General features: G+C 53.3%; 1 protein-coding gene across 1 annotated transcript in view; it reads left to right on the top strand.

Moving 5' to 3' along the window:
• Positions 1–19,061, top strand: part of HMCN2 (hemicentin 2) — a gene marked incomplete at its 5' end in the record, with an annotated part of 150,516 nt that extends 131,455 nt beyond the window's left edge. Inside the window, 16 exons of the mRNA XM_082610095.1 lie at positions 223–357; positions 1,350–1,540; positions 2,948–3,029; positions 7,042–7,311; positions 9,457–9,606; positions 11,265–11,402; positions 11,504–11,625; positions 11,961–12,198; positions 12,342–12,404; positions 12,516–12,638; positions 13,326–13,460; positions 14,543–14,671; positions 15,256–15,573; positions 16,324–16,443; positions 17,292–17,418; positions 18,428–19,061. Coding sequence (XP_082466221.1) covers positions 223–357; positions 1,350–1,540; positions 2,948–3,029; positions 7,042–7,311; positions 9,457–9,606; positions 11,265–11,402; positions 11,504–11,625; positions 11,961–12,198; positions 12,342–12,404; positions 12,516–12,638; positions 13,326–13,460; positions 14,543–14,671; positions 15,256–15,573; positions 16,324–16,443; positions 17,292–17,418; positions 18,428–18,773 — 2,687 coding nt within the window. The 3' untranslated portion in view covers positions 18,774–19,061. The remainder of the gene's footprint in view (positions 1–222; positions 358–1,349; positions 1,541–2,947; positions 3,030–7,041; positions 7,312–9,456; positions 9,607–11,264; positions 11,403–11,503; positions 11,626–11,960; positions 12,199–12,341; positions 12,405–12,515; positions 12,639–13,325; positions 13,461–14,542; positions 14,672–15,255; positions 15,574–16,323; positions 16,444–17,291; positions 17,419–18,427) is intronic.
• Positions 19,062–24,534: the final 5,473 nt, after the last annotated feature.

Genomic DNA, 24,534 nt, shown 5'->3' with positions numbered 1-24,534 from the left:
CTTGGAAATGAGAAAAGGCAGGTCTTCAACCTCAGCCTCATCATCCGATCCTGTGCCTGCCACGATCGGATCCCACTTGCTTAGGCTTCCAGCAGGGAGGGGACACTTTGTGCCTTTATGAAACACCTGCTGGATACCGATGCCTGAGTCAAGTGTTCAGGGCGGGAGGTCCCTGGCACCCTGAGCTCAGAGCCCCCTGGGGCGTCTCTTTCTCTGCCACAGAGGGGGTGTCCGAGCAGGACGGGGGCAGCACACTGCAGCGGATGGCAGTCACCAGAGAGGACAGCGGGACCTACATCTGCTGGGCCGAGAACAGAGTGGGCCGAGTGCAGGCGGTCAGCTTCGTCCACGTGAAGGGTAGGGAGTGACCACGTGGTCTTTCTCCAGACCTCTGCTGACCCAACCTAGTGGGTTTTCTAAGAAACTGGCCTCCTAATCTCTCCACCCTGGCTGGGCATTAGGATCTCCAGGGGGACTTTATAAAATACCGAGGCCCAGGTTCCACCCCCGACTCCGTAAAGGTGAGGCCTCGACATCAGTATTTTTTACCCTCCCCATATGACCGGCTGTAGGTAGAACTGAGATCTGACTCATCAGCCTAAAGCACTACCCTCAGCTGGATGGTGTCAATGTGGCAGGGGGATGGGGGCCAAGGTACCCTGGCAAACAATGCGTGAATCTCGCCAGCCTGCCGGTTGCTCCCCACAGCCCTGCTCCCCACAGCCCTGCACAGTAACCCTCATGTCACTGTGACTTGTATGTCCAACTTTAGGATGGGAGGGTGGGGCTTGATGGAGGGGAATGAGCTGCCCAAGGCACCAGGATTCAACTGTACTGTTGGTAGATTCAACCTTAGGAAACCGGCAAGGATGAAAACCAGCACAGGGCGTCCAAGATGGTTTAAGAGTTGCATGAAATGAGAATCAGAGATGTCTTAGTGTTGCTATGTCCAACAGAGGTGTCCTAATGATTGTGTAGTCCTTGTTTTCCAAGGTACCCTGCCGCTGGGCTAATCCATCTCTGAGCACGAGTGTATGACACTCATACACTTTCTCCCTTCCTGTGCCTGTCTCAGGCATCACTAATCAATCATAGCACTATTCCCACTCAACTTCAAATCCTTCTCAGCACAGTGTTCCTGGCAGCCACTGCCAGTCTAGTTCACTTGACCTGCGACATGGAAGCTGTATGCCATCCCAGATGTATTGACTCTACACAGCCGTGCTGAGCCAGCAGGAGCCTCCAGGTTCCTGGGGTCTGTCTGGCAGGCTTTTGGGGATGGATTTATGGGAATTTTAGCCTGAAGGAAACCTCCTTTCTCACTGCTTATCCACTGTCACCTTGTGCAGAGGCTCCTGTCCTACAAGGGGAGGCCTTTTCCTACCTGGTGGAACCCGTTGGGGGCAGCGTCCGGCTGGACTGTGTGGTCCGTGGAGACCCAGAACCCAACATCCACTGGATCAAAGATGGCCTGCTGCTGCAGGGCAGCCGGCTCCGGCACTGGCTGCAGAATGGCTCGTTGATCATCCGTAGGACCGAGGCAAGGCGGGGCCTGGGCTGGGGCCACCTGGGACAACCCTCCACTTTGTCTTATTATCCAAGACGGTTCTTTAGGTTGGCACCACCCTCTACAGTCTACAAAGCATTTTCCTGCCTGTACCCAGAGATTCTCGCCTGACTAACTAGGGTGACCTCCAGCCAGTGGCTTAACTTCTCTGTGCCTCAATTACCTCATCCATTCAATGGGGCTAATAATTGTTCTACCTCATAGACTTATAGTGAGAAATCAGTGAGATGACCCATACCAGGTATTTAAGCGTGATTGGTCCCTCAGTAATGCCAATATATGTTACTAATAACAACCCCCATGGAGAAGAGTGAGCGGATAAGAGTGCCTCATTTTACAGATGAAGATACTGAGGGTCAGAGAGGCCCACAGCCAGTAAGCACCTGAGGCAGGACCCCAGCCCAGGTCTCCTGATTCCTACTCCACACCAGTTCCAAAGCCTTGAGCTCGGGGGCAGCCCCTGCTTACCTTCCCTTCTGTGTCCCAAGTCCCAGTGGTCCTGCAGAATTCCACAGTTCGATGATGTCAAGGACTCATCTTAGGGGTCCTTGATCTTGCCCCTCTGGGAGCCTGTCTCAGACTGGTAAAGGCAGCAGCAGTAAGGGTTGCCGTGACCTGAGTATTTGCTGTGGACCAGGCACCGTGCCTCGCATTTAGGGAGCATGATTTCATTTGATGCTTACAACAATCTTATCGGTTATTATCCCCATTTTAGAGATGGGGAAACTGAGGCTCCAGAGACATGGGGAACAGTGGAGCCGGGATTCGGTCCCATCTTGGACTGATGCCCAAATCTATACTCTTAATTGCATGCTGTGCTGCCCGCTGACAGTCCCTTGGGAGTGGCCTCCGGGATATTATCTTCTGGCCGTGGACAGTGGCCTCAGGCTGCCCCGGCTCCATCTCATGGTTGTGCTGCCACTTGGAAGCAAATCTGAGCCAGCATTCTTCCTGAGTTGCATCACTGCCATGGTCGTGGATATCCTGGGAAGAAACTTCCCTATCACCAAGGCCAGGAAGTGCTGGAACTCCTAATAATGTGCTGTGGAGTCATAATACTTTAACGTACACAATTTGGAAGAGGTGGATCTAAATCATGCTTCTGCAGCATAGAGCTCCCCTTAGAGCAATGAGTAGTCACCACCCCAAGTTCCAGGGGTGAAAGGGGCTGGATTCTCTTTGGATTCTATTGACAAGCAGTCATGGAAGCCCCTCTGGTGTAATCTGAAGGCCCCCAGCTGGTTTATGCTCTAAGCTCCTCCTGGTTAGATGGGTCGTGCTCCAGGTGCCCCTGTCTGTGCCCAGCTGTCCCCGGATGCTCCCCGTCCCCTCGTCCTCCTCTCCTGAACGCCACGCCCCCGCTCCCGTGCCCACCCACAGAAGGAAGACGCGGGACAGTACCAGTGCCTGGCGGAGAATGATCTGGGCGCGGTGGAGAAAGTGGTGGTCCTCGTGCTGCAGAGTGAGTCTCAGCCCCACCTTTCCTGGGCCCTGGGTGGGGGCCGGGTGAGGTGGGCACCCAGTGAGGTGGGCACCCAGGGGGCAGCTGTGCCGAGGCTGCGGCTGCCACCGCCCAGGCTGTGTGATGGGAAAGGAGGGCCATTCCGAATACTTATTCAGAACACACAGCTGAAGTCCCATGAACTGTCTCCCCGATGTGGAATGGGAATTAGGGGCTGGTGAGTACTGGAGACCCAACAGCCAGGCCTGGGGGACCTGTTTATTCAGAACTCAAAACTGTCATTGAGATCATAGTGACAGCGCCTGTGTTTGCCAAGCAGGTTATAGCTCACAAAGCACTATGTGAACCTCAAAGTAACCCTGTGAAATAGTCTAAAGAGAGATTTAAAAAAAAATTTTATTGGAGTATCATTGATTTACAATGTTGCTGGTTTCTGCCGTACAGCAAGGTGAATCAGTTATACATATATATATATATATATATATATATATATATATATATATATATATCTCCACTCTTTTTTAGATTCTATTCCCATATAGGTCATTACAGAGTATTGAGTTCCCCGTGCTACACAGCAGGTCCTTATTAGTTCTCTATTTTATATATATTGGTGTGTATATGTCAGTCCCAGTCTCCCAATTTATCCCTCCCCCGCCAGAATGAAATAATGCCATTTGCAGCAACATGGATGAACCCAGAGATTGTCATACTGAGTGAAGTAAGTCAGACAGAGAAAGACAAATATCATATGATATCGCTTATATGTGGAATCTAAAAAAATGATACAAATGAACTTATTTACAAAGCAGGAATAAATAAGGATTTTTAATGAAACTTTTCATTGAAGATGAACACACAAGGAGGAGGGCACATGTCACAAGAGTACAGCTCAATGAATTTTCATAACATGAACCCATCCAGGTAACCTGCACCCAGATCCAAAAATAGAACTGTAACAGTTCCCAGACCTGCCCCCCCATCATGCCCCCTTCCAGTCTCTACCCCCTCTCGAGGGGATCACCATCCAGAATTTTGCCTTTTTAAAAAATAGCTTTATTGAGACATAATTTACATACCATAAAATTCACCCATTCGTGTTATTCACCCTTAAAAAAGAAGGAAACTCTGTCACATGCTACAACATGGATGAGCCTTGAGGACGTTGTGTTAAGTGAAATTAGCCAGTCACAAAAAGACAAATACTGTATAATTCTAATTGTATGAGGTCCCTAGAGTAGTCGAATTCTCAGAGATGGGAAGCAGAATGCTGGTTGCCAGGTGTTGGGGGGAGGGGAATGGGAATTAGTGTTTAATGGATATAGTTTCAGTTTGGCAAGATGAAAAAGTTCTGGAGACGGATGGTGGTGATGGTTGCACAACAATGCAAATACAGTTAACACTGATGAACTGTACACTTAAAAACGAGTAAGATGGTAAATATTATGTTATATGTTTTTTACCACAATTTTTAAGTGAAAAAATCCACCCATTATAAGTATACAGTTTGGTGATTCTTAGTAAATGTATAGCATTGTACAACCCATTTTTAGAATATTTCCAAGTTCCCTCTGCCCATTTGTAGTCAATCTCCATTGCCACCTCCAGCCCCAGGCAACTGCTGATCTGCCTTCTCTCCCTATAGATGTACCTTTTCTGGTAATTTCACATACATGGAATCCTATGCAGTGTTTGGTTCCAACTTCTTTCACTTATCGATGTTTTGGGGGTTCATCCATGTTATAGCGTATGTCAGTACATCATTCCCTTTTATTGCTTAACAGTATTCCATTGTCTGGATTGACCACATTATGTTTATCCATTCCCCAGTTACTAGACATTTAGATTGTTTCTAGTTTGTGGCTCTTGTGAATAATGCTGCTGTGAACATCTGTGTATATGTCTTTGTGTGGATATATGTTCTTTCTCTTGAGATTCCTGGGAGTCTAATTGCTGGGTGACCTGATCACTGTATAGGTCACTTTTTAAGAAATCACCAAACTAGCTGTACTGTTTTACTTTCCTTCCAGTAGTGTATGAGGTTTTGGTTTCTCCACATCCTCGTCAGCACTTGGTAATGTCAGTCTTTTAAATTTTAGCCATCCTTGTGGTTACAAAGCAGTATCTCACTGTGGTTTTAAGTTGCATTTCCCTAATAACTAATGATATTGAGCATCTTTTCATGTGTTTATTACTCTTTCATATGACTTCTTTGGCTAAGTGCCTATTTAGGTCTTTTGCTTATTTTTAAATTGGATTGTCTTATTAATGAGTTCTAAGAGTCATTTACATAGTCTGGATACAAGTCCTTTATCAGATAGATGATTTACAAATATTTTCTCCCAGTCTGTGGCCTGTATTTGCATTTTCTGTATTTTGCCTTTGAAGAGCAAAAGTGTTAAAATTTGGTGAAGTCCAATAGTATTTTATGGATTGTGTTATATTTTAAAAATCTTTGTTTAACTTAAGGTCACATTGTCTTCTGTAAGTTTTACAGTTTTTGTTCTTATATTTAAGCCAAATCCATTTGAGTTAATGTTTGTGTGAGATAAGGATCTAAATTCCTCTTTTTTTTTTTTTTGGCTTATGGATATCCAGTTGTTCTATACCATTTATTTAGATCTTTTCCATTTCTCTCAGTGATATTTTGTAGTTTTCGGGGTACAAGTCTTGTACTTTTGTTAAATTGATTACTAAGTATTGCATGATTTTGACGCTATTGTAAGTGGAATTCTTTTCTTAGTTTGATTTTTTGGACTTTTCATTGCTAATATATAGAAGTACAATTGATTTTTGTTATCTCGATCTTAAATCCTGCAACCTTGCTAAATTAGTATTTAGTTCTAGTAATTTTTTGGCAGATTCCTTAGGATTTTCTACATGTCCTCTATGAGTAGAGTGGTTTTACGTCTTCCTTTCTCCTCTGGATACCTTTAATTTCTCTATGTTGCCTATGGCATTGATTAGACACAAGGTTGAATAGGAGTGGCCAGAGCAGGCAGCCTTGCCTTGTTGCCAGCTTAAGGAGGAGAGCATTCAGTCTTACACTACTGAGTATGATGTCAGCTATGGGTTTTTATAGATGCCCTTTATCAGGTTGAGGAAGTTCCCTTTTATACCTAGTTTGTTGAGAGTTTTTGTCATGGATGGGGGTGAGGGAGGGAGGTTTCTGGTTCCAGACAAGATGGAATTAGAGGCACTTCTGCTTATTCCTCTTGCTAAGGACAGCTTAAAAACTCTAGACTTTATATAGAAAACAAACACTGAAAGACTCTGAAAGGTAGAAAAAAGAAGGATAGGCCAAGGCTCTTGGGACCTATGGGATGATATGGCAGCAAAACCCCTAGTTTTTCTTTTTGCCTCATATATCCTGGGCAGGATGCTTCAGAAGCCAGCAACCTGGAAATACCAATGGGCTCAGACAAAAAAAAAAAAAAAAAAAATGAGGGCCCCTCAAAAGTCTGCTATCTCTTGCTAAAGGACCAGAAAAAGGACAGCATATCAAGCTAGAAAACTTAGGTAATAACACCCTATTCCAGCCAAACACTATGAAAAACTGCAGCTTCACCCTAAACCCCATCGACAAAGACCAAGTGGGAAACCTACACTTCTGCCTTTTCCTTGCTGTCCCGAGGCACCCCTCTCCCCACACTGCGGACCCAGCCGTTCCGTGGCACGTGGGATCTTCCCAGACCGGGGCACGAACCCATGTGCCCTGCATCGGCAGGCGTACTCTCAACCACTGCACCACCAGGGAAGCCCCACAATCAGTTATTTTTAAATTAAGATATATAGGTTGTATTTTTAGACATAATGCTATTACACACGTAATAGACTACAGTATAAACATACTTTTTATATGCTCTAGGAAACCAAAAAATTCATGTGATTGACTTTATTGTGATATTTGCTCTATTGAGGTGGTCTGGAACTGAACGCGCAGTATCTCCAAGGTGTGCCTGTATACAAAAGTAATAAGATGTTTCTAAAAGCTGCCCTGGGCCTCCCACAGGTGCCCCGGTGTTCCAGGTGAAGCCCCAAGACGTGACAGTGAGATCTGGCGATGCCGTGGTCCTGCGGTGCCAGGCCTCTGGAGAGCCGGTGCCCACAGTGGAGTGGCTGCGAGCGGGCCAGCCCTTGCGGACCAGCCGGCGGCTCAGGACCCTAACGGACGGAAGCCTGTGGCTGGAGCGAGTGGAGGCTGGGGATGCGGGCGCCTATGAGTGCGTTGCTCACAACCTCCTGGGCTCTGCCACAGCCCAGGCATTCCTGGCCGTGAGAGGTATGGAGCCTCCCTGCCCAGACCTTTGTGGACAGGGGTGGGATTCCCTTCCCAGCAGGGCCTAAAACAACAGAAGTGTATGATCTTGCAGTTCTGGAGGGTGAAAATCTAAGATCAAGGTGCCAGCAGGGTTGGTTGCTTTTGAGATATGTGATAGAGAATCTATTGCAGGCCTCTCCCCTAGCTTCTGGTAGTTTGCTGGAGTTCTTTGATTGTAGAAGCGTCACCCCTCTCTCTGCCTTCATGATCACGTGGCATCCTCCCTGTGCTCGTGTCTGTCTCTAAATTTCCCCTTTATGTAAGGACACCAGTTATATTAGGTTAGGGCCCACCTTCATGACCTCATGTTAACATGGGTACCTCTGTACAGACCCTACATTCAAATAAGGTCACGTGCTCAGGTACCGAGGGTTAGGACTTCAGCACATCCTTTTAGGAGGACACAATTCAACCCATAACAGCAGCCTTACTTTTTTAACAGAAACTTTTTTAACTAATTTGTACCTTGTATATGTTAATTGTAGAAAGGCCAGATAATTTTTTTAAATGTGTGAAGAAAAAAGTAATGATCAGTTATCTCCCATAATTCATTTAGAAATAGCTCAGGTAATTATTTGGGGTATATATTTCTACACTTTTTCTCTGAATGTAAAGAGATACACTTTTTTCTTTTTACAAATGAGGTCACGTGTACAAGTTGGGTTTACAACCTGCCATATTTTCTTACTCCATCACGGACAATAGCCCATGACAATAAGCCTAGTCCACACCTTCTGTAATGATTTCATACCATTCCATAGGAACATGTTTTAAACTTAATCGCTGTTGGCTTCATTAAATAAACAACAGGTTTGTGGGTGTTTTTTTTTTTTTTCCAGTTTCCCCTCCAAAAACCATGCCTGTGGTGCACATCTTTGTGTGCTGGGCTGAATATTTCTATAGGATAAATTCCTTCAAGGGACATTGCTATATAAAAGATATTCAAAGGCGTTGAGGCCCCCTAACTCTCTCCCTCCTTTCCCATAAGTCTGGGGAGGGGCATCCTGGCCTTGTGGGGGACAAGAGGCTGCTGAGTCACCTCATGTCTGAGAAGGTTGCCAGTGGCTTGTCATTCCTGGCCTCCAATTTCCTGTCCCCTTCTAAAACTGCCAGGGTCACGCTGCTGCCTTCTTATCTGCTGCTCCCAACACCTCCTTACCCCCTTATTACAAGGCCAGGGGAAGGTTCATGGCCTTTTCCTGTCCCCCCCATAAATCCCAGAGCTGCGGATATTGACGAGAGACATCCCAGATGGGCATCCAATCTCATCAAACCCCAGCTAAGGGCTGCAGGAAATGGCATTGCTTCCTGGAATCCAAAATTAACCAGCCCCCTGATCTATCCACTTAGGATATTGGCAGTTGAGTGTTGTATGTTATTTTTTTGACAGATCATTGGCAATTTGTTGTCAATTTCCCCTGAGGGCTGGTGAGTGGAGAGGCAGGCTAGCTTCTGTCTATTGCAATCTATCCAAACGAGACAGCTGGCCCATTAGCCAGAGGAAGCATCCCCCTGTGCCTGTATAATCCATTTGATTAGTGCTGAAGAGCATCTGCTAGCAGACTGCCTGGCGGCTGCTAGGAACTCAGCCCACCCCAGCTGGGCCAGCTGCAGGGCAGCTGGAGCCAGGGCCACTGACGGAATGGGAAGTGTTCAGGGGGCAGCATTCACTTCCTGGCCCGGTGCCCTGCCTCTCCTCCCTGGCTCCTCCAGTGTGCCAGGCCCCCCGCCCCCATCACTTGGCATTTTAGAACCCAACAGGTCTTTAATGCATCTGTGGTCCCACCTCCTCATTTTATAGATAAGCCAACTCAAGTGTGGCTTGGGGGCCAGACTTGCCCAGGTTTTCAAGAAGGTGATGGCAGAGCCAGAATTAGAAGCTGGCACCATCCCTATGTGGGGCTCCTCTTAAAAGTCTCCCTTCTGTCTAGAAGCCAGGATCCCCTGAGTGTTGAGTTCATCACCCATTAGCTGTGTGTCCTTGGGCAAGTTACTGCCCCTCTCTGAGCCTCAGTTTACTCCTTCATGAAATGGAAAACAGTACCTGCATATCCCTGAGGGCACAGAGGTGGATAGTGTCACTCTTGTTCTCTTCCTTCCTCACAGGGGAGCCCCGGGGGAGCCGGGGCAGCATGTTTGGGGTGATCAATGGGCAGAAATTTGGTATGGCTGTCCTCAACACCAGCGTGCAACAGGAGGCACGTTCTGGGGTCACCACCATCTGCAGCAGCATCAGCCACATCCCTGCGAGTGTGGGTAAGTGGGGGCCAGAGCATCTCCTGCGTCTGGGGACCCTCCGACCTGAGCTGAGTCTGAGCCAAAGTGGATCGAGGTGCAGGCCACTTCCTCTCCACCCCACAGCCCCCAACCAAACAAAATAACTGCATTTAAGATCAGCCCGAGAGTGCGAAATTACCAGTATTATGTGAATGCAGGGTCAGATTGTGACTTTTGAAACCACTGATTGCTATGTGAGGTTTTTTTCCCACTGTTAAGGCAAGAGCTGCTACAGAAGTGAAGGGATCGCTAATAAGGAGTAAGGGATATGGGCTGCAGGGGACAGAAAAGGGGAAACGTGGAGAATAAAATTAGCTAGAAGGCCCAGAGAACCAAGAAATGTCCTCTGTCAAACAGATTCATAAAATAGTGTGTCCTAAGCAAATGGAATGTTCTGGAGAGACATTACAGACGCTGCTGTAATGGACCCTGCTGTCTCACCCTGCCCAGGGGGGTCCTGCATCCCCTCATGGGGGTCCAGAGCAGGGAGAGGGCAGTGTGGACAGGGGCTTTGCTAAAAGCAGCCCCTCCAGAGCTGCCCTTGACCACAGACTGTGTGAGCAGTGGGAGGTCAGGGGACTCTGGCTTGTCGGGGGGGGGGTCACTCCGGGCTGGCTGTTGGCAGAGAGGGAGTGAAGTGAGACACTGCCCAGGTGTGGCTGCTTCTTCCAGCTTCAGGAGCAGGAACCATAGAGAAGCATCTGGCTCCAGACCGGGCATGCCTGGCTCTGTTTAGTGGAAGCAGAGGCACAGGGAGGCCGAGAAGTTTCTGCTCCCAGGGACAGGGGCGCAGCCGGCTCCCGTGAACATCAGCCCTCTGGTACCTCTTCTGAGCCAGCAGTTTGGCTGAGAAGCTGGACCATCCCTGGTCCCAAGCAAACAGCATTGCCCCTTCCCCAGTCCAAGACCCCACCTGGCCTGAGAGGAGGGCTGGGCATCGTGGGAAGGTCTGAGAATCCGTGTCCAGGGCATTTTTGGGCTCTTTTTTCCAAGTCAGTGGTTTAGAACGATCCTCCCTCTCCCAGGCTCTTCTGGAAGGTGTCTGCAGGTTAGGAGACAGTTGATTTTCTGCTTGGTCCAGCATGTATGTAGTGATGGTCGATGCAGTCCCATGCTCTGTGGTGACCCAGTAGCCCTCAATATTTATTGAATTCAGTTGAATATTAAAGGCACTTCTTTGTATAAATATATGTTGCTAATTTTCACAACTACCCCACGAAGTAGGGTTTTTTGGGGGTTTTTTTTTGCGGTACACGGGCTCCTCACTGCTGTGGCCTCTCCCGTTGCGGAGCACAGGCTCCGGACGCGCAGGCTCAGCGGCCATGGCTCACGGGCCCAGCCGCTCCGCGGCATGTGGGATCTTCTCGGACCGGGGGACGAACCTGTGTCCCCTGCATCGGCAGGCGGACTCTCAACCACTGCGCCACCAGGGAAGCCCACGAAGTAGTTTTTGTCTTCACCGCTTCCCACCTTCTGATCTAATTACTGGCCCAGGCAATCATGGGCTAGGCCTGGGTAGGGAGGGAAGGGGCTGAGCTCTCCTGGGGGCAGTAGGGAGCTGCAGAGGGACCTTGAGCATGAGAGCGGCTGCCCTTGGGACCTGGCTCTAACCCAGCCTCTGTGTCCACCCCATCCAGGGCCTCTGATGCGGGTGCTCGTGGTCACCATCGCCCCCATCTACTGGGCTCTGGCCAGAGAGAGCGGAGATGCCCTGAACGGCCACTCCCTGACGGGCGGCCGCTTCCAGCAGGAGTCGCATGTGGAGTTTGCCACGGGTGAGTGGGGGGTCTCCCCGAGGTGGACCAGGTGGGACTGAGGTCTGAGCCTAGGGCCTCTCCCCCGAGGTGACTCCAGGCTGGGTGGGGATGGATTGCAGGGGAGCTGCTCACGATGACCCAGGTGGCCCGGGGCCTGGATCCCGATGGCTTCCTACTCCTCGACGTGGTGGTCAATGGCATCGTCCCCGAGAGCCTGGCGGACGCAGATCTGCAAGTGCAGGTTGGGGGAGAGCCCTGGGGTGTGCAGATGGGGTGCACGTGCACGACACTGGCATGTCCTGCCCCAACCCTCCCCGAGCAGCCGGGCCCACTTTCCTTCCTGACTCCCCAGCAGGGTCTGGGGCGTGGCCTGGCTGGGCTGAGGGGAGGACTAACCCCACAGCAGGAGGATGCTCTGGCCCAGCTTCGCAGACAGCTCAAGGGTGCTCAGCTGGTTGGAAGAAGAGCTGAAAGGCCCACCAGGCCCACACCCCAGCATCCCCACTGGAGGCTGAGGGTCCCTCGCCCCTTGGAAGTTGATACCGTGATGTCCTCCTCCCCACCGGCCTGTTGCAGGACTTCCAGGAGCAGTACGTGCAGACAGGGCCTGGCCGGCTCTTTGTGGGCTCCACGCAGAGCTTCCTGCAGGACAGCCTTGTCTCGTTCCTGCGCGGCAACCACAGCATCCGGTACAACGCGGCCCAGGGCCCCCAGCCGCAGCTTGTGCAGCACCTGCGGGCCTCCGCTATCAGCTCGGCCTTCGACCCCGAGGCCAAGGCCCTGCGCTTCCAGCTCTCCACGGCCCTGCAAGCTGGTGAGGCCCCCGTCCCGTCTCCACCCCCCACTGCCCCAGCCAGATGCTGCCAGGGCCCCCACATGGGCCTGGGCTCTCTATCCCCGGGCGCCTTGGGCACTGGGGCCCTTGTGTCCTCAGGGTCTCTCCCCTTTGCCTAGCAGAAGAGAATGACGTCGGCTGCCCAGAGGGCTTTGAGCTGGACACCCAGGGAGAGTTTTGCGTGGGTGAGCACACCTCCCCACCCCGGCAGGGACGAGGGAGGCCTCAGCCTGGGAGGGACGGAGGGCTGGAGGGCCTGTGAGCGCAGACCACCGGACCTCTCCCCCCGCCCACAGACAGGGACGAGTGCTCGGGCAGTCCCAGCCCCTGCGCCCACTCCTGCCGCAATGTGCCCGGCCGCTTCTCTTGCTCCTGCCCAGCTGGCTTCACCCTGGCCAGGGATGAAAGGACCTGCAGAGGTGAGTGGGCCCCAGGTGGAGAGGCTCATATTGGACCTGGCCCAGGTGTGCTCAGGGAGATTCCGGGGCTGGGACCCTGGCCAGGGGGCGCATCCCTCAGGGGACATGAACCTAAGGGTTCCCATGCCCTGTTCCCACTGAGAACTTCTTATTTTGAGGGCCACAGAGGGGAGAGGCTCAAGTACTGACGGGCGATAGGGATCTCTAAAGACATGCATGTGGCCACCACGTGCTCACGGCACGCACACCCGCTGAAGCTTTCCCAGCCCTCAGCGGGCATTTCCAGTCCACCGGGCTTGGAAGTGAGCTGATACCCATCTGGCCCTCTTGCCCTGCTTCCCCCATAATGAAGCTGCTGGACGATAAATCTGACCCTGAGACACTGTCTGGACTCTGATCCCACACCTGTGTCCCTCCATCCCACCAGTGGGGCCTGGTGTGGCCAAGTCTCTTTGGGGCACCCAAAGGGCATTGTGTGCAGCCTTACTTCAGATGCTACAGGCCAGGACCTCCGGGTCCCTCAGAGGAGGCTCTGTGTTTCTGGGGCTGTGGAGATGATGGACAAAGCTAGCAGGAGGGGTGGGGACCTTCCTGCCGGGGCTTCTGGGCCTAAGGACGAAGCCTGTGTGGGTAGGCTGGGCCTGGGGACAAGTGTTCATGCAGCCCCTGCCCACGTTCCCCCCACAGATGTGGACGAGTGTGCTTGGGAGGCCGATCCTTGCCGAGAGGGACAGCGCTGCGTGAACCTGCTGGGGTCCTACCGTTGCCTCCCTAACTGCAGGCCTGGCTTCCGGGTGGCCACTGATGGAGCCAGTTGTGAAGGTGACAGGGGCCTGGTGCCGGGCTGTCCTGACTCCCGGGAACCCAGTGGTTGCCAGGGTTCAGCAGAGGGCATGCTGTGTGTCACTGGGACGCTGGGCCTGCAGGGAAACCGGAACTGTCTTGGCAGAAGGAGTCGAGTGAGGCCATGGAGAAAGCCTGAGCTGGGCTCAGGAGGCCTGAGTCCTGACCCAGCCTGGCTGCTGGTGACTTGAGTCCCTTTGGCAAGTGTCTTTTCCTTTCTGGGTCTCAGTTTTCTTATCTGTCTGATGAAGGGGGACCAGGTCAGGGATGGCAAACATGTGCTACATCCACTGCCACTTCCCCTCTTTCCCCTCGTGGATCATGGTCCAGCCCACAGACAGCCTCTGAATCCTTCTCAACACAGCTTCTCCAGCTACAGTGGCTACTATGAATCAGTTGCAGTGGGCCTTTGAGACAAAACCTAGGTGCCACCCCTGGATGGGTGACCTCTAGGGTCCTTCCTGTTCTAGAATTCTAGGCTTTCATGACTGTGGGTCCTCCTGGTTTCCCCAAGAGAGGCCGTCAGTGGAGGGGGAGAGCGTGGTAAACTTGGACTCAGAAGAGGCAGCCATCCCATTTCATCCCATTTCTAGGGCTCCTCCTGCCTTCCTCCCGCCCTCCCTCCCCTCCTTCTCACCAGTTTTTGAGCCTGGCCCATATACCAGGGTCCTAAGCCCTTCATGTGCATGATCTAGTTTTCTCCCCATGATCCCATGAAAGAGTCCTATCGTGACCCCATTTTACAGATGAGGAAACTGAGGCTCAGAGAGGGAGAGTTACTGGCTCAAGGATCAAGAGACATGGCAGAGCTGAGTCCACACCCAGGACTCTGCCTCCAAAGCCCACCTTTCAAGCCCCTTCCTTCTTCTGGACCCAGAACCTTCTTACCCTCCAAAGCTACTATAATTAGGAAGGGTGGTTGCAAACGCTGGCATTCCTCCTGGTGGCACTGAAGTTGGAGTTGGGGATGGGGATGAGGCCCAGATGCGGAGACGCATGGTATGTCCTAGGGGGAGGGACTGTGGGCTCAGCGCCCCCCACCCTTGACCCTGCCTTTCCAGATGTGGACGAGTGTCTGGAGCAGACGGATGAGTGTCACTACAGCCAGATCTGTGAGAACACCCCAGGCGGGCACCGCTGCGGCTGCCCCAGGGGGTACCGGGTCCAGGGCCCCGGCCTGCCCTGCCTAGGTATGGGGAGAGCCACCCCCTCCCTGGGACCCTGGTCAGCACCCACAGCTCACGGTCAGGGATCGGTTATGACAGGGGTGACACTGAGTTCTGTGAATAGAACAGCAGCCAACACCGATTGCGTGCCCACCATGTGCCTGATCCGTGCTTTGCCTGCTGTTTCCCACCGAAACCTCACCCCCTGCCTGGCAAGGTCACCTTCCCTGGGAACCCAGGAGGAGGAGGCGGGTGGAGAGAACTGGGTGGGTCTCAGAGAGGCTTTGCAGGTGGAATGGACCTCACCAGGAGGCTGAAGGGAGGGGTGCTGAGGGACACTGGGGTCCGGAGCTCAGAGCTGGGGGTGGGGTGGGGGGCCTCTCTGAGCAGTAGAGGCTGGAGTGGGAGAGGAGGCTGGGGTGGTCCGGGAGAGGAGGCTGGGGGTGGTCCAGGAGAGGGAGGGCTTGGGGGCAGGCCTGTGTGCAGCGGGTGAGGCAGCTGGATTCTGGGGAGCACTGGAGAGCAGTGGAGGCGGCTGGAGCCCGGTGGAGCGGCTGCAGTGCGCCCTGAGCCACCTTGGCACCCTGCCTGGTTCTGCTCCTCTCCAGATATCAACGAGTGCCAGCAGCTGCCCCGGAGCTGTGTCTACCAGTGCCACAACCTCCAGGGCAGCTACCGCTGCCTGTGCCCACCAGGCCAGACCCTCCTCCGAGACGGCAGGACTTGCACCCCGCTGGAGCGCAGTGGACCAAACGTGACCACCATCAGCCACTGGGACCCCTTGGTGGCCTGGCTGCCTCCCCGCGCCCCCGTCCCCAGTGGGTCCTACCACGCCTGGGTCTCCCTCCGACTGGGCCCCAGAGCCCTGAGCGTGGGCCGGGCCTGGTGCCCGCCTGGCTTCATCCGGCAGAATGGCGTCTGCACGGGTAAGATGGAGCCCCAGCCGTGCCCACCGGGGACACACCCCGCTATGTTGTCTCAGGCTCCTGGGCTGGGCCTGTGGGCACCACACCCGTGTTCAGAAACCCAGGGTTCACAGGCAAGCGGGGTAGGCGGTGCAGGCAGACGGAAGCCTCCTCGCTACGAGGTTTCTTGGAGTCCTGGCTGTGCTCATCGGCAAGGGGCTTCCAAAGTGGATGGAGTCCTCTCCAAACCATTTGACTTCAGGACACTTTACCCAGAGGGAGGGCAGAGGTTCCCAGGAACCCACTTTGAGAACATTCCTCTTGGTGTGCAGAGGTGAAGCAGTCAGGGAGGGAAGGAGTATGTTCCAGGTTGACATGAGAATGTGAACAGGGACTGGGGGGTGCGACAGGAGCAGGGGGTGTCGAGGAGAGTCCCTGGGCCCTGCGGAGACTGGCGCCGGGCTGCAGAGGTGCAAAGCAGGAGGGTAGCCTGGAGGGCGGATGTGCTTCAGCGTTGCCACCTGGGCAGAGGGTGTCCTGGAAGCGCTGTCTCCACCCCCCATGCCTTGGCGCGCATCAAGCCCAGGGACTCTCCTAACCCCGCAATCCAGGGTTGGGTGGGGCAGGGCAGGGAGAAGGCCCGGGTGCCTAAGGCAGGGACTTCCCTGGCTTGTCCTGAGCCCTGCGGTTAGTCGTGTGGCCACCTGGGCATCTGTGACTCAGTGTTTCTCTGTCCCCATCCCCCCACCCCACTCCCATGCCCCGAGCCAGATCTGGACGAGTGCCGGGTGAGGAACCTGTGCCAGCACGCCTGCCGGAACACTGAGGGCAGCTACCAGTGCCTCTGCCCCGCTGGCTACCGCCTGCTCCCCAGCGGGAAGAACTGCCAGGGTGAGCAGGAGGGGGCTTCTCTCACCCAGTCTGCTCTCTCCAGCCCCTTCCCAACCATCTCATGTGAGGGAGGGGTAGGGAGAGGATAAGTGCCACCCCCAGGTGGCCAGAGCCAGGCCGGGACCCACACTCCAAGCAGGAGCTCAGAAACTGCATGGGCAGGCTCTGAAAACTGCCCTGGGGGTCGACTGCTGCTCTGCTGTGTGTCACTGGGCAACTCACTTCACTTCTCTGTGCCTCAGTCTCCTGGTGAGATGGGGCTAACAGAGCCCTCCCCTAAATGCTGGGAAGAGACGTGTGGAGGGCGGGCACAGAACTGGTGCTCGCAGCAAGGCAGCTGCTGCTGGGAGTAGCAGGGAAGTCCTCCAACTCCCAGGCCAAGTGCATTTTCCCTAACTAAGGTGCTCTGGGGTCTGGCCAGTCATGCTGCTTTTTCCCTGTAAAGCAGGAATCATGTCTGCCTTGCCAGTCTCCATCCCTCCCTCTCTGTCACAGGGGTCAGTGAATGTCCTCTGAGAGAGTGGGGCTCCTACGGGGGGCAGAGAAGGATCATGGGCAGTGGCTGCTCTGGGTCCGAGGGCAGCCCTCATCTCCCCCAGCCTCTCCACCCCAGCTCTAGGCTCAGGAGGTCCCCAGAGTGCCCACCTGGGGAAATGGGGAGGTGCTAGGAGACTGCCACCTGGGCTGTCATGGGTCAGGCTGGCTGGGGACCGGGGAAGGGGCCGTGCACCTTGCTGCCCTCGGAAGGCATCTCTCTCCCACTTAACCCTCCCCCATGCCTTCCCTGGCCCCTCCCCACTTTGCTCCATCTTTTCACCCCCCATCTCTTCACCTACCTCCCCGCCCAGACATCAACGAGTGTCAGGAGGACAGCATCGAGTGCGGGCCCAGCCAGATGTGCTTCAACACCCGCGGCAGCTACCAGTGTGTGAACACGCCGTGTCCTGCCACCTTCCGGCAGGGCTCCAGCCCTGGGTAAGGGCTGAGCTGGCTGGGGGATGAATGGGGAGGATTCCCTGCCAGGATCTGGGCAGCCGACACTCTGGCTCCTGTATAGCCAGAAGGAGGAAGGAGGGCCTCCAGGAAGGCCCCGTCTCGGGCAGAGACCCTCTTAGGGTCAGTGGGTCACCCCTGCCAGGAGTCCTGGGCGGGGCCCCTGAGCTCACGGGGCAGTGTGCCCTCAAGCACTTTCCTGCAGCCACTTGGGGTGTGAGCTCACCTGGGCAGTATCATTTCCTACACAGTGATGCTTGGGCCATGCACGGAGCACAGGGGGCTGGGAGACACCGGAGTCAGGAGAGGGCTGGAGGGAGGAAGGGGTGCTGGGAGATGGACACACAGGGACACATGGGAACACATGCATACATTCAGGAAACTCTGGACCCAGGAACACACATGCAGGCGCATAAATCCCACCCAGTATCCCACACAAAACCCCAGGGCTCAGACATGCGCAGCTACACAAACACAAAATACATTTCTCTCACTGTGGCTACAGACACTCCTAAACACGCACAGACATGGGGACGGACCTTGGCTGGCACCAGCTGCAGCTGTTAGGGAAAGGATCCTGGGGTGGCGACTTGCCCCGGACTCTACTAACCAGGAAGCCTAGGCTGATGTGGGGGGAGAGAGGGAGTGGGCACCCTTGGCAAGGTTGAGCACGAGTCTTTGAGCATAACCCCACCCCCCCAAATCCAGAGCCCGTGACTCAGCTCTGGGGCTGCGGGGGACCTGGAGGTCTGTAAATTTTATCACCTATTGGGGGGACCTGCTCGGATGGGAAAGGGCACGTCTCTGGCTTCCTGGGGCCTCAGTTTGCCGCTCTCTAAAATGGGCTAACAGTGGCACTTGTAGAGAGGCACAGGGCGCGTGGGGTGGGGGGTCGGCACATAGCTGAACTTCGGGGGTCGGGGGTGAGATCCGGTTTATGCGACCGGGCACGCTCAGATGGCAACCCAGAGTCCGTCGGTCTGTCCCGCAGGACGTGCTTCCGGCGCTGCTCGCAGGACTGCAGCGCGGGCGGCCCCTCCACGCTGCAGTACAAGTTGCTGCCGCTGCCCCTGGGCGTGCGCGCCCTCCAAGACGTGGTCCGCCTGGTCGCCTTCTCCGAGGCCGGCGTCCCCGCCAACCGCACGGAGCTTAGCGTGCTGGAGCCCGACCCGCGCAGCCCCTTCGCCCTGCGCCCGCTGCGAGCCGGCCGCGGCGCGGTCTACACCCGCCGCGCGCTCACCCGCGCGGGCCTCTACCGGCTCACCGTGCGCGCCGCGGCGCCGCGCCACCAAAGCGTCTTCGTCCTGCTCATCGCCGTGTCCCCCTACCCCTACTGAGGGTTGCGGTCATGGGCAGCGGCTTTGGGGCCAGCGACCTCCGGGGATGGGGGGTGGAGAGGCCCCGGCCGCCCCGCCCAGGTGGCCCTTGCCCACGCCACCTGCTGTGGCAAGCGACGTCATCTTCTCCTGTCCCTGTGCGTCAGCGAGACCTGCAGCAAACACGACCCTGCGCTCAGCGCAGCCTTGACCCCGGGACAGCGAGAACCCAAGCTCCCCCTACTCCCCCGCCCCCCCTGTGGGGGTGGAGCCCGGCAGGCAGGTGACAATGGCTGCCCTCAGGTGGCAAAGGGCAAAGGGTTGGGGTGAAGCCTGACCAGCTTCTCCAGGCTTGCCCCAAGCCCCGGGGGAAACTGGCTCGGGACACAGGGCACCAAGACACCCGAGGGGAGGGGCAGACCCTACCCTGTGGTGACGGCAGGAACTGTGACCCGCCCATACCTGGCACTGTCATGCTGAACCCGGTGTGTGTATGTATACTATAAAAACGTTTGCTTTTACCAATTCGATTTCTTGATCCAGTTATTTTGCTTTGGTAAGGAGGGGCTTTGGCTGGGAGGGAGACCACCACCCTTCTGGTCCAGGAGCACCAGAGGAGGAGTCCAGGAGCCTCTAATCTTTATTCGCAGGGTGGCTCTGGCACCTTTCTGGGCTCAGTTTACTCATCCAAAAATATGAAAATGCGACAGTGTCCCCACCCCCAGGGCTGTGGGAGAATTAAATGAGAAGGAAATTTATCACACAGACAGCAGCTATCCATGGGAGCAAAAAGTAATGCTTAATTAAGAATAATTCCTAATTATATTTAATGAAGTAATTAAATTTAATCATTCCGTCATCCACCAAAGATTCATTAGGTCCTGCTTATGTGCCAGGCAGTGAACGTGAAAATCCCTGTGCTTGTGAGCTTATGTTCTTCGGGGCGAAGGGTTTATAAACAGCAAGGAAATGAAGAGTGAAATGTGTACTTGTCCGTCAGTGAGGGTGCTGGGGAGAAAACCTAGGTTGGGAAGTGCGGGTTAGGGGGGCAGTTTTTAATAGGCCGTCAGCACGGGAGCAGAGACCTGAGGAAGGTGAGGGACAGACATCTGCAGGAAGGGTGTTTTGGCAGAGGGAACAGCAAATACCAGGGCCCTCTGGCAGGAGGATGCTCTGGGGTGGAGGTCTGGCAAGGAGGTGGGGGGGGTAGCTGGAGCTGGGGGTCGGTGGGGGGAAGGAAGAGGGAGGTGTGATTAGAAAGGTAAGCGGGTTGGGGCAGATCCTTAAGGTTCTTGGCTTTGACAGGGGGAGCTGGGGAGGGACACGATTAGAATGTCTATGTATGTATTGGCCTGTCTCCAGTGTGCTGGGACAGGACTCCTGAGAAGCCCAGCGCTGCTTTTCCTCCCACTCCCCCCGACCCTCTCCCTGCTCTCCTGCCTGGGCTGCCTGCAGCCCCTGCCAGCTGTCCCTCAACACAGTCTGGCAGAAGGAGGCTGTCTCTCTTGCACGTGGTTCTGGAGGGGAGGGATCCTTTCTTCCCGCTGTCTTTGGTCAGTGTGACTCTGTCACCCACCCCTTAGCATCCCCGTCTCTCATCTGGGCAGCAAGGAAAGCTGAGTTATTTCCCACTAAGGTATGAATGACCATCAGCTTTCATAAACGGAGCCTTCCTGCAATGCTGGGGTGAACGGAGAAGGAATCTCTGTGTGCATTTTACAGATGGAGAAAAGGACGCCCAGAGGGAACATGGCCCAGTCACTTGCTTGATAGGTGACGGGTTAATGGTTAGACGGGGACTCCTGACTCCCACCAACAGCCCCAACTGAATCTTCCCCAGGGCACTCCCACTTTCAAAGCTGGTTTCTTTTTATTTTTTTTTTTGCGGTACGAGGGCCTCTCACTGTTGTGGGCTCTCCCGTTGTGGAGCACAGGCTCCGGATGCGCTGGCTCAGTGGCCATGGCTCACAGGCCCAGCCGCTCCGCGGCATGTGGGATCCTCCCGGATCGGGGCACGAACCCGTGTTCCCTGCATCGGCAGGCGGACTCTCAACCACTGCGCCACCAGGGAAGCCCAGCTGGTTTCTTTTGAATCAGAGGTCTGCAAACATCTTCCGTAAAGGACCAGAGAGTGAATCTTTTTGGCTTTGGGGAACGTGTTAAACTACTCCCCTGGCCGATGCAGCGCAAAAGCAGCCGCAGTCAACACACAGAGGAGGAACGTGGCTGAGTTCCAGTGACACTTTGTCTGTGGACTCTAACTTTGAATTCATGTAATATTCATGTCGTGGAAGTCTTTTTTTGATTTTTTTTTCAACCATTTACAAATACAAAACCCATTCTTAGCTTGCAAGCTTTACAAAACCAGTTAGGGACCATAGTTTGCCAATCCCTGGTTTAAAGCACAGAAGTTACCAATGGTGAAATTTCAGGCTGGGTGGGGAGAGATTCCAGGAGGGAGGGGAGCAGGGAGGGAGGGAGGGGCTTCCCAGTTCCCCCTCATACTCCATTTGTCCAGGGCCCAACCTGTAGAGACTTTACTTGGACTGAACTACCCTCATTGTGCAGCCCTAGGGGCCATGGGTCACAACCTGAACCCTGCCGTTTGCTGGGCTGTTAATATTTTATGGAGCCAGGGACTTTGCAGCCCATGCAAGTGTCAGCCCTGGGGCCGTGGCATCGAGCGCTGAGAACTGCTGCTCTCTCCTGCCTCGTGCTCCCCAGACTCACCCTGGCCCTTCATGTTTGTCAAAATACCATTTGTTGACTGTTCGATGCCCTATAGACCTGAGTTTATTTAATTCTCCCAGGAAGTCCAGAGGCAAAGAATATTATGTCCATTTCACCGATGAGCGATGGGGGCTCAGAGAAGGTGAGCCACTTGCCCAAGCTCACACAGCATGGAGGGGAGGCGACGAGAAGGACTCAGTGCAGGCCCGTCTGACTCTGCAGCCCAGGCCTCCAGCCTCCCCTGCCTCCATTCTCCGAGGAGGGAAGATGGGGAGCAGAGGAAGGTCCAGGCACAGAGGCTGAAAAGGAGGGACATCAGCCACTCAAGACCGGAGGAGCTGCCAAGGGAGTGTGCGTTCTGTCGGCCTCCTTTCTCTCCCACCTTCTCTTAAATTTCCCATCTGAGGCTCTGAAACAGAGGCAAGTGAGAAGGAGTGATTGCTCAAAGTCCTACAGCAAGCCAGGGGCAGACTTGGCCTGGAATCCAGGCTGCAATTCCGAGTCTTGTGCTCCCCACTCCACCCACATCCACAGGATGGTTGCCGAGGAGAGGAGGTGCCTCCCAAGGGAGCTCAGCCAGCTCCAAAGGGGTGTTTTCCGCTCTGCTTTTCCAGCTACCGCCACCATTGGCCAGGGCCCCATCCAGCTGCCCGACCTCTGAGGCTTCTCTGAACCATCAGGGGTGGAAAACAGCCCTGCAGGTCACTCATTAAACTCCCTGATGCAGCTTTTCCAAGAACCCACACTGGACTCTATGTTCCCTCTGGGCGGGGACTGGCAACCTGGGGTCCAGCCCAGAGGACACTCTTTGTTCCTGGGGCCAGTGCCCAGGCCTGGACAGCAGCAAAGTGGCTTCTGGTGCCAACCGTGAGATGGTTGCTGGGCGAGGTGCTTGGGGTCGCTACACAACCAGGCCCCTCCACGACCTGCAAGTGCAGAGCCCTTGAGTGGCAGAGGAGAGACGGAGGAAAAGAGGGACCTACTCCACGGTTAGGTACACAGGCTGCATCTATGTTTTTAGGTTGCCAGGGGACTTAACAAGGTCACATCCATTGAGTGTGCCCTTCAGTTCAGACAAGTTGACCCCACAGTCAGAGCTGACCCTTGGAAAAGGCACCCTGGCTGCAGTGTGGAGGGTGCATTAGAGCGGACAGGAAGACAGGTGAGGTGTCTCCTGCAGAGGTACGGGTGAGAGGTGATGGTGATCTAAGACCACAGCAGTGAGGGGAATTCCCTGGTGGTCCAGTGGTTAGGACTCGACACTTTCACTGCCGTAGGCCCAGGTTCGATCCCTGGTTGGGGAACTAGGATCCCGCAGTCTGCATGGCACAGCCAAAAATAAATAAATAAATAAATAAAATAAAAAGGGGAAAAAAAAAAGAAAGACAACAGCAGTGGGGAGAGGGGGAAGGGACCAGAGCCCTCATTTTCCTCTCTTTTGTTGCTGGAGATTTCAGGCAGCGACTGTGTGCCAGCATGAGAGACAGCATATGACAAGGGACCAATGTGGTGGGAGGAGGGAAAGGGGTCAGAGAAGCATCCCCAAGGAATAGTATGTGCAAAGACCGTAAGACAAGGAAGAGCTTGGCACATTGAAGAAATTGCAAGCAGGCCAGTGCAGCTGGAGTGCAGTGGATGAGGGCAGAAGAGGAGGTACAGGGTTCTAGATTTTATCCTAAGAATGATGGGGGACCATCAAAGTCTTCATAGAAATCATTTCAATTCATTAATATTTCAGAATTCATTATCTCTACACTTTAAAAAATCTTTTTAAAAAAGATATCTACAATACCATTATCATACTTTCAACCATTATCATACTATCCAAAAATCAACAATAATTCCTTGCTATCATCAAGCATCCTGTCAGTGTTCAAACTTCCAATTGCTCATAAAGATGGTATTTCTTTTTTGCTTAAAAAACCACCCCCAGGATCCAAATAAAGTCTACGTTATGATTGATTACAGCCTCTGTGTGTCTTTTAAAGTTTCCCTGTCTCTCTCTCTTTTTTTTTTCTTAAAAACAAACTTTATTGAGATAGAATTAGTCTGGGAATGCAAGGTTGGTTCAACACCTGAAAATCAAGCAATGTAATTTACCACATTTACAGAATAAAGAGAAAATCATATCATCTCAATAGATGCAGAAAAAAACATTTGACACAGTTCAGCCCCTACTCATGACAAAAACATAAAAGCGAACTTCTTCACCTGTGAAAAACATCTAATAAAAATCTACAACTAACATCATACTTAATGGTGAAAGACTGAATGAATGATCCTCTAAGATCATGAACAAGCCAAGGATATCCACTCTCACCAATTCTATTCAACGTTGTACTGGGGTCCTCACCATTGGAATAAGGCAAGAAAAAAAGGTACAAAGATAATACAGGGAAAGAGTAAAACTGTCTCTATTCACAGTCAACATTATTGTCTGTATAGAAAACCCTAAGGTATTTACAAAAATCTACTAGAATTAATCGGCAAATTTAGCAAGTGCAGAAGACAGGGCCAGTAAACAAAAATCAGTTGTGTTTCTATATATTAGCAACAATGGATTGGAAAATAAAATTTAAAATATTATTTACAATAGTATCAAAAAAACCTAAAATACTTAGAAATAAATTTAATGAAAGATAAGCAAGACCTGTACACTGAAAACTATAAAACATTGCTTAGACATCTGAGTCAAGATGGATCTTTCGGCACTCCTATTGAAAATGAGGACATTTGTACCACCGATCAGAGATGCCCCCGCATGCCAGGTCTTCGTCTTCTCTAACTAAAAGACTGGGGCATTTGCCTGAGAATAGGCTTCCACCTGGCAAGTCATCCAAGGTGTCCAATAAGATATCCATCTCAAAGCTGGGCTCTGGAGCAGCCATACCTGTGACCCCAAGAAGCCCTATCTCTTCTAGCACAAGAGGTGACCTGTTCACACTGATGCCACAGACCCCAGCCCTTTCCCATAATAGCCACACATTCTTTCCCAGATGGAGGAAGTCTACTCTCGCCTAGTCCATTTACAACCCCTGATCACCAGCAGGGA

This window comes from Mesoplodon mirus (genome assembly GCF_964341445.2).
Source record: "Mesoplodon mirus genome assembly, chromosome: 1".
Lineage (NCBI taxonomy): Eukaryota > Metazoa > Chordata > Mammalia > Artiodactyla > Ziphiidae > Mesoplodon > Mesoplodon mirus.
Note: the sequence above shows the minus strand (reverse complement) of the source record. Positions and strands in the feature narration are given on the sequence as shown.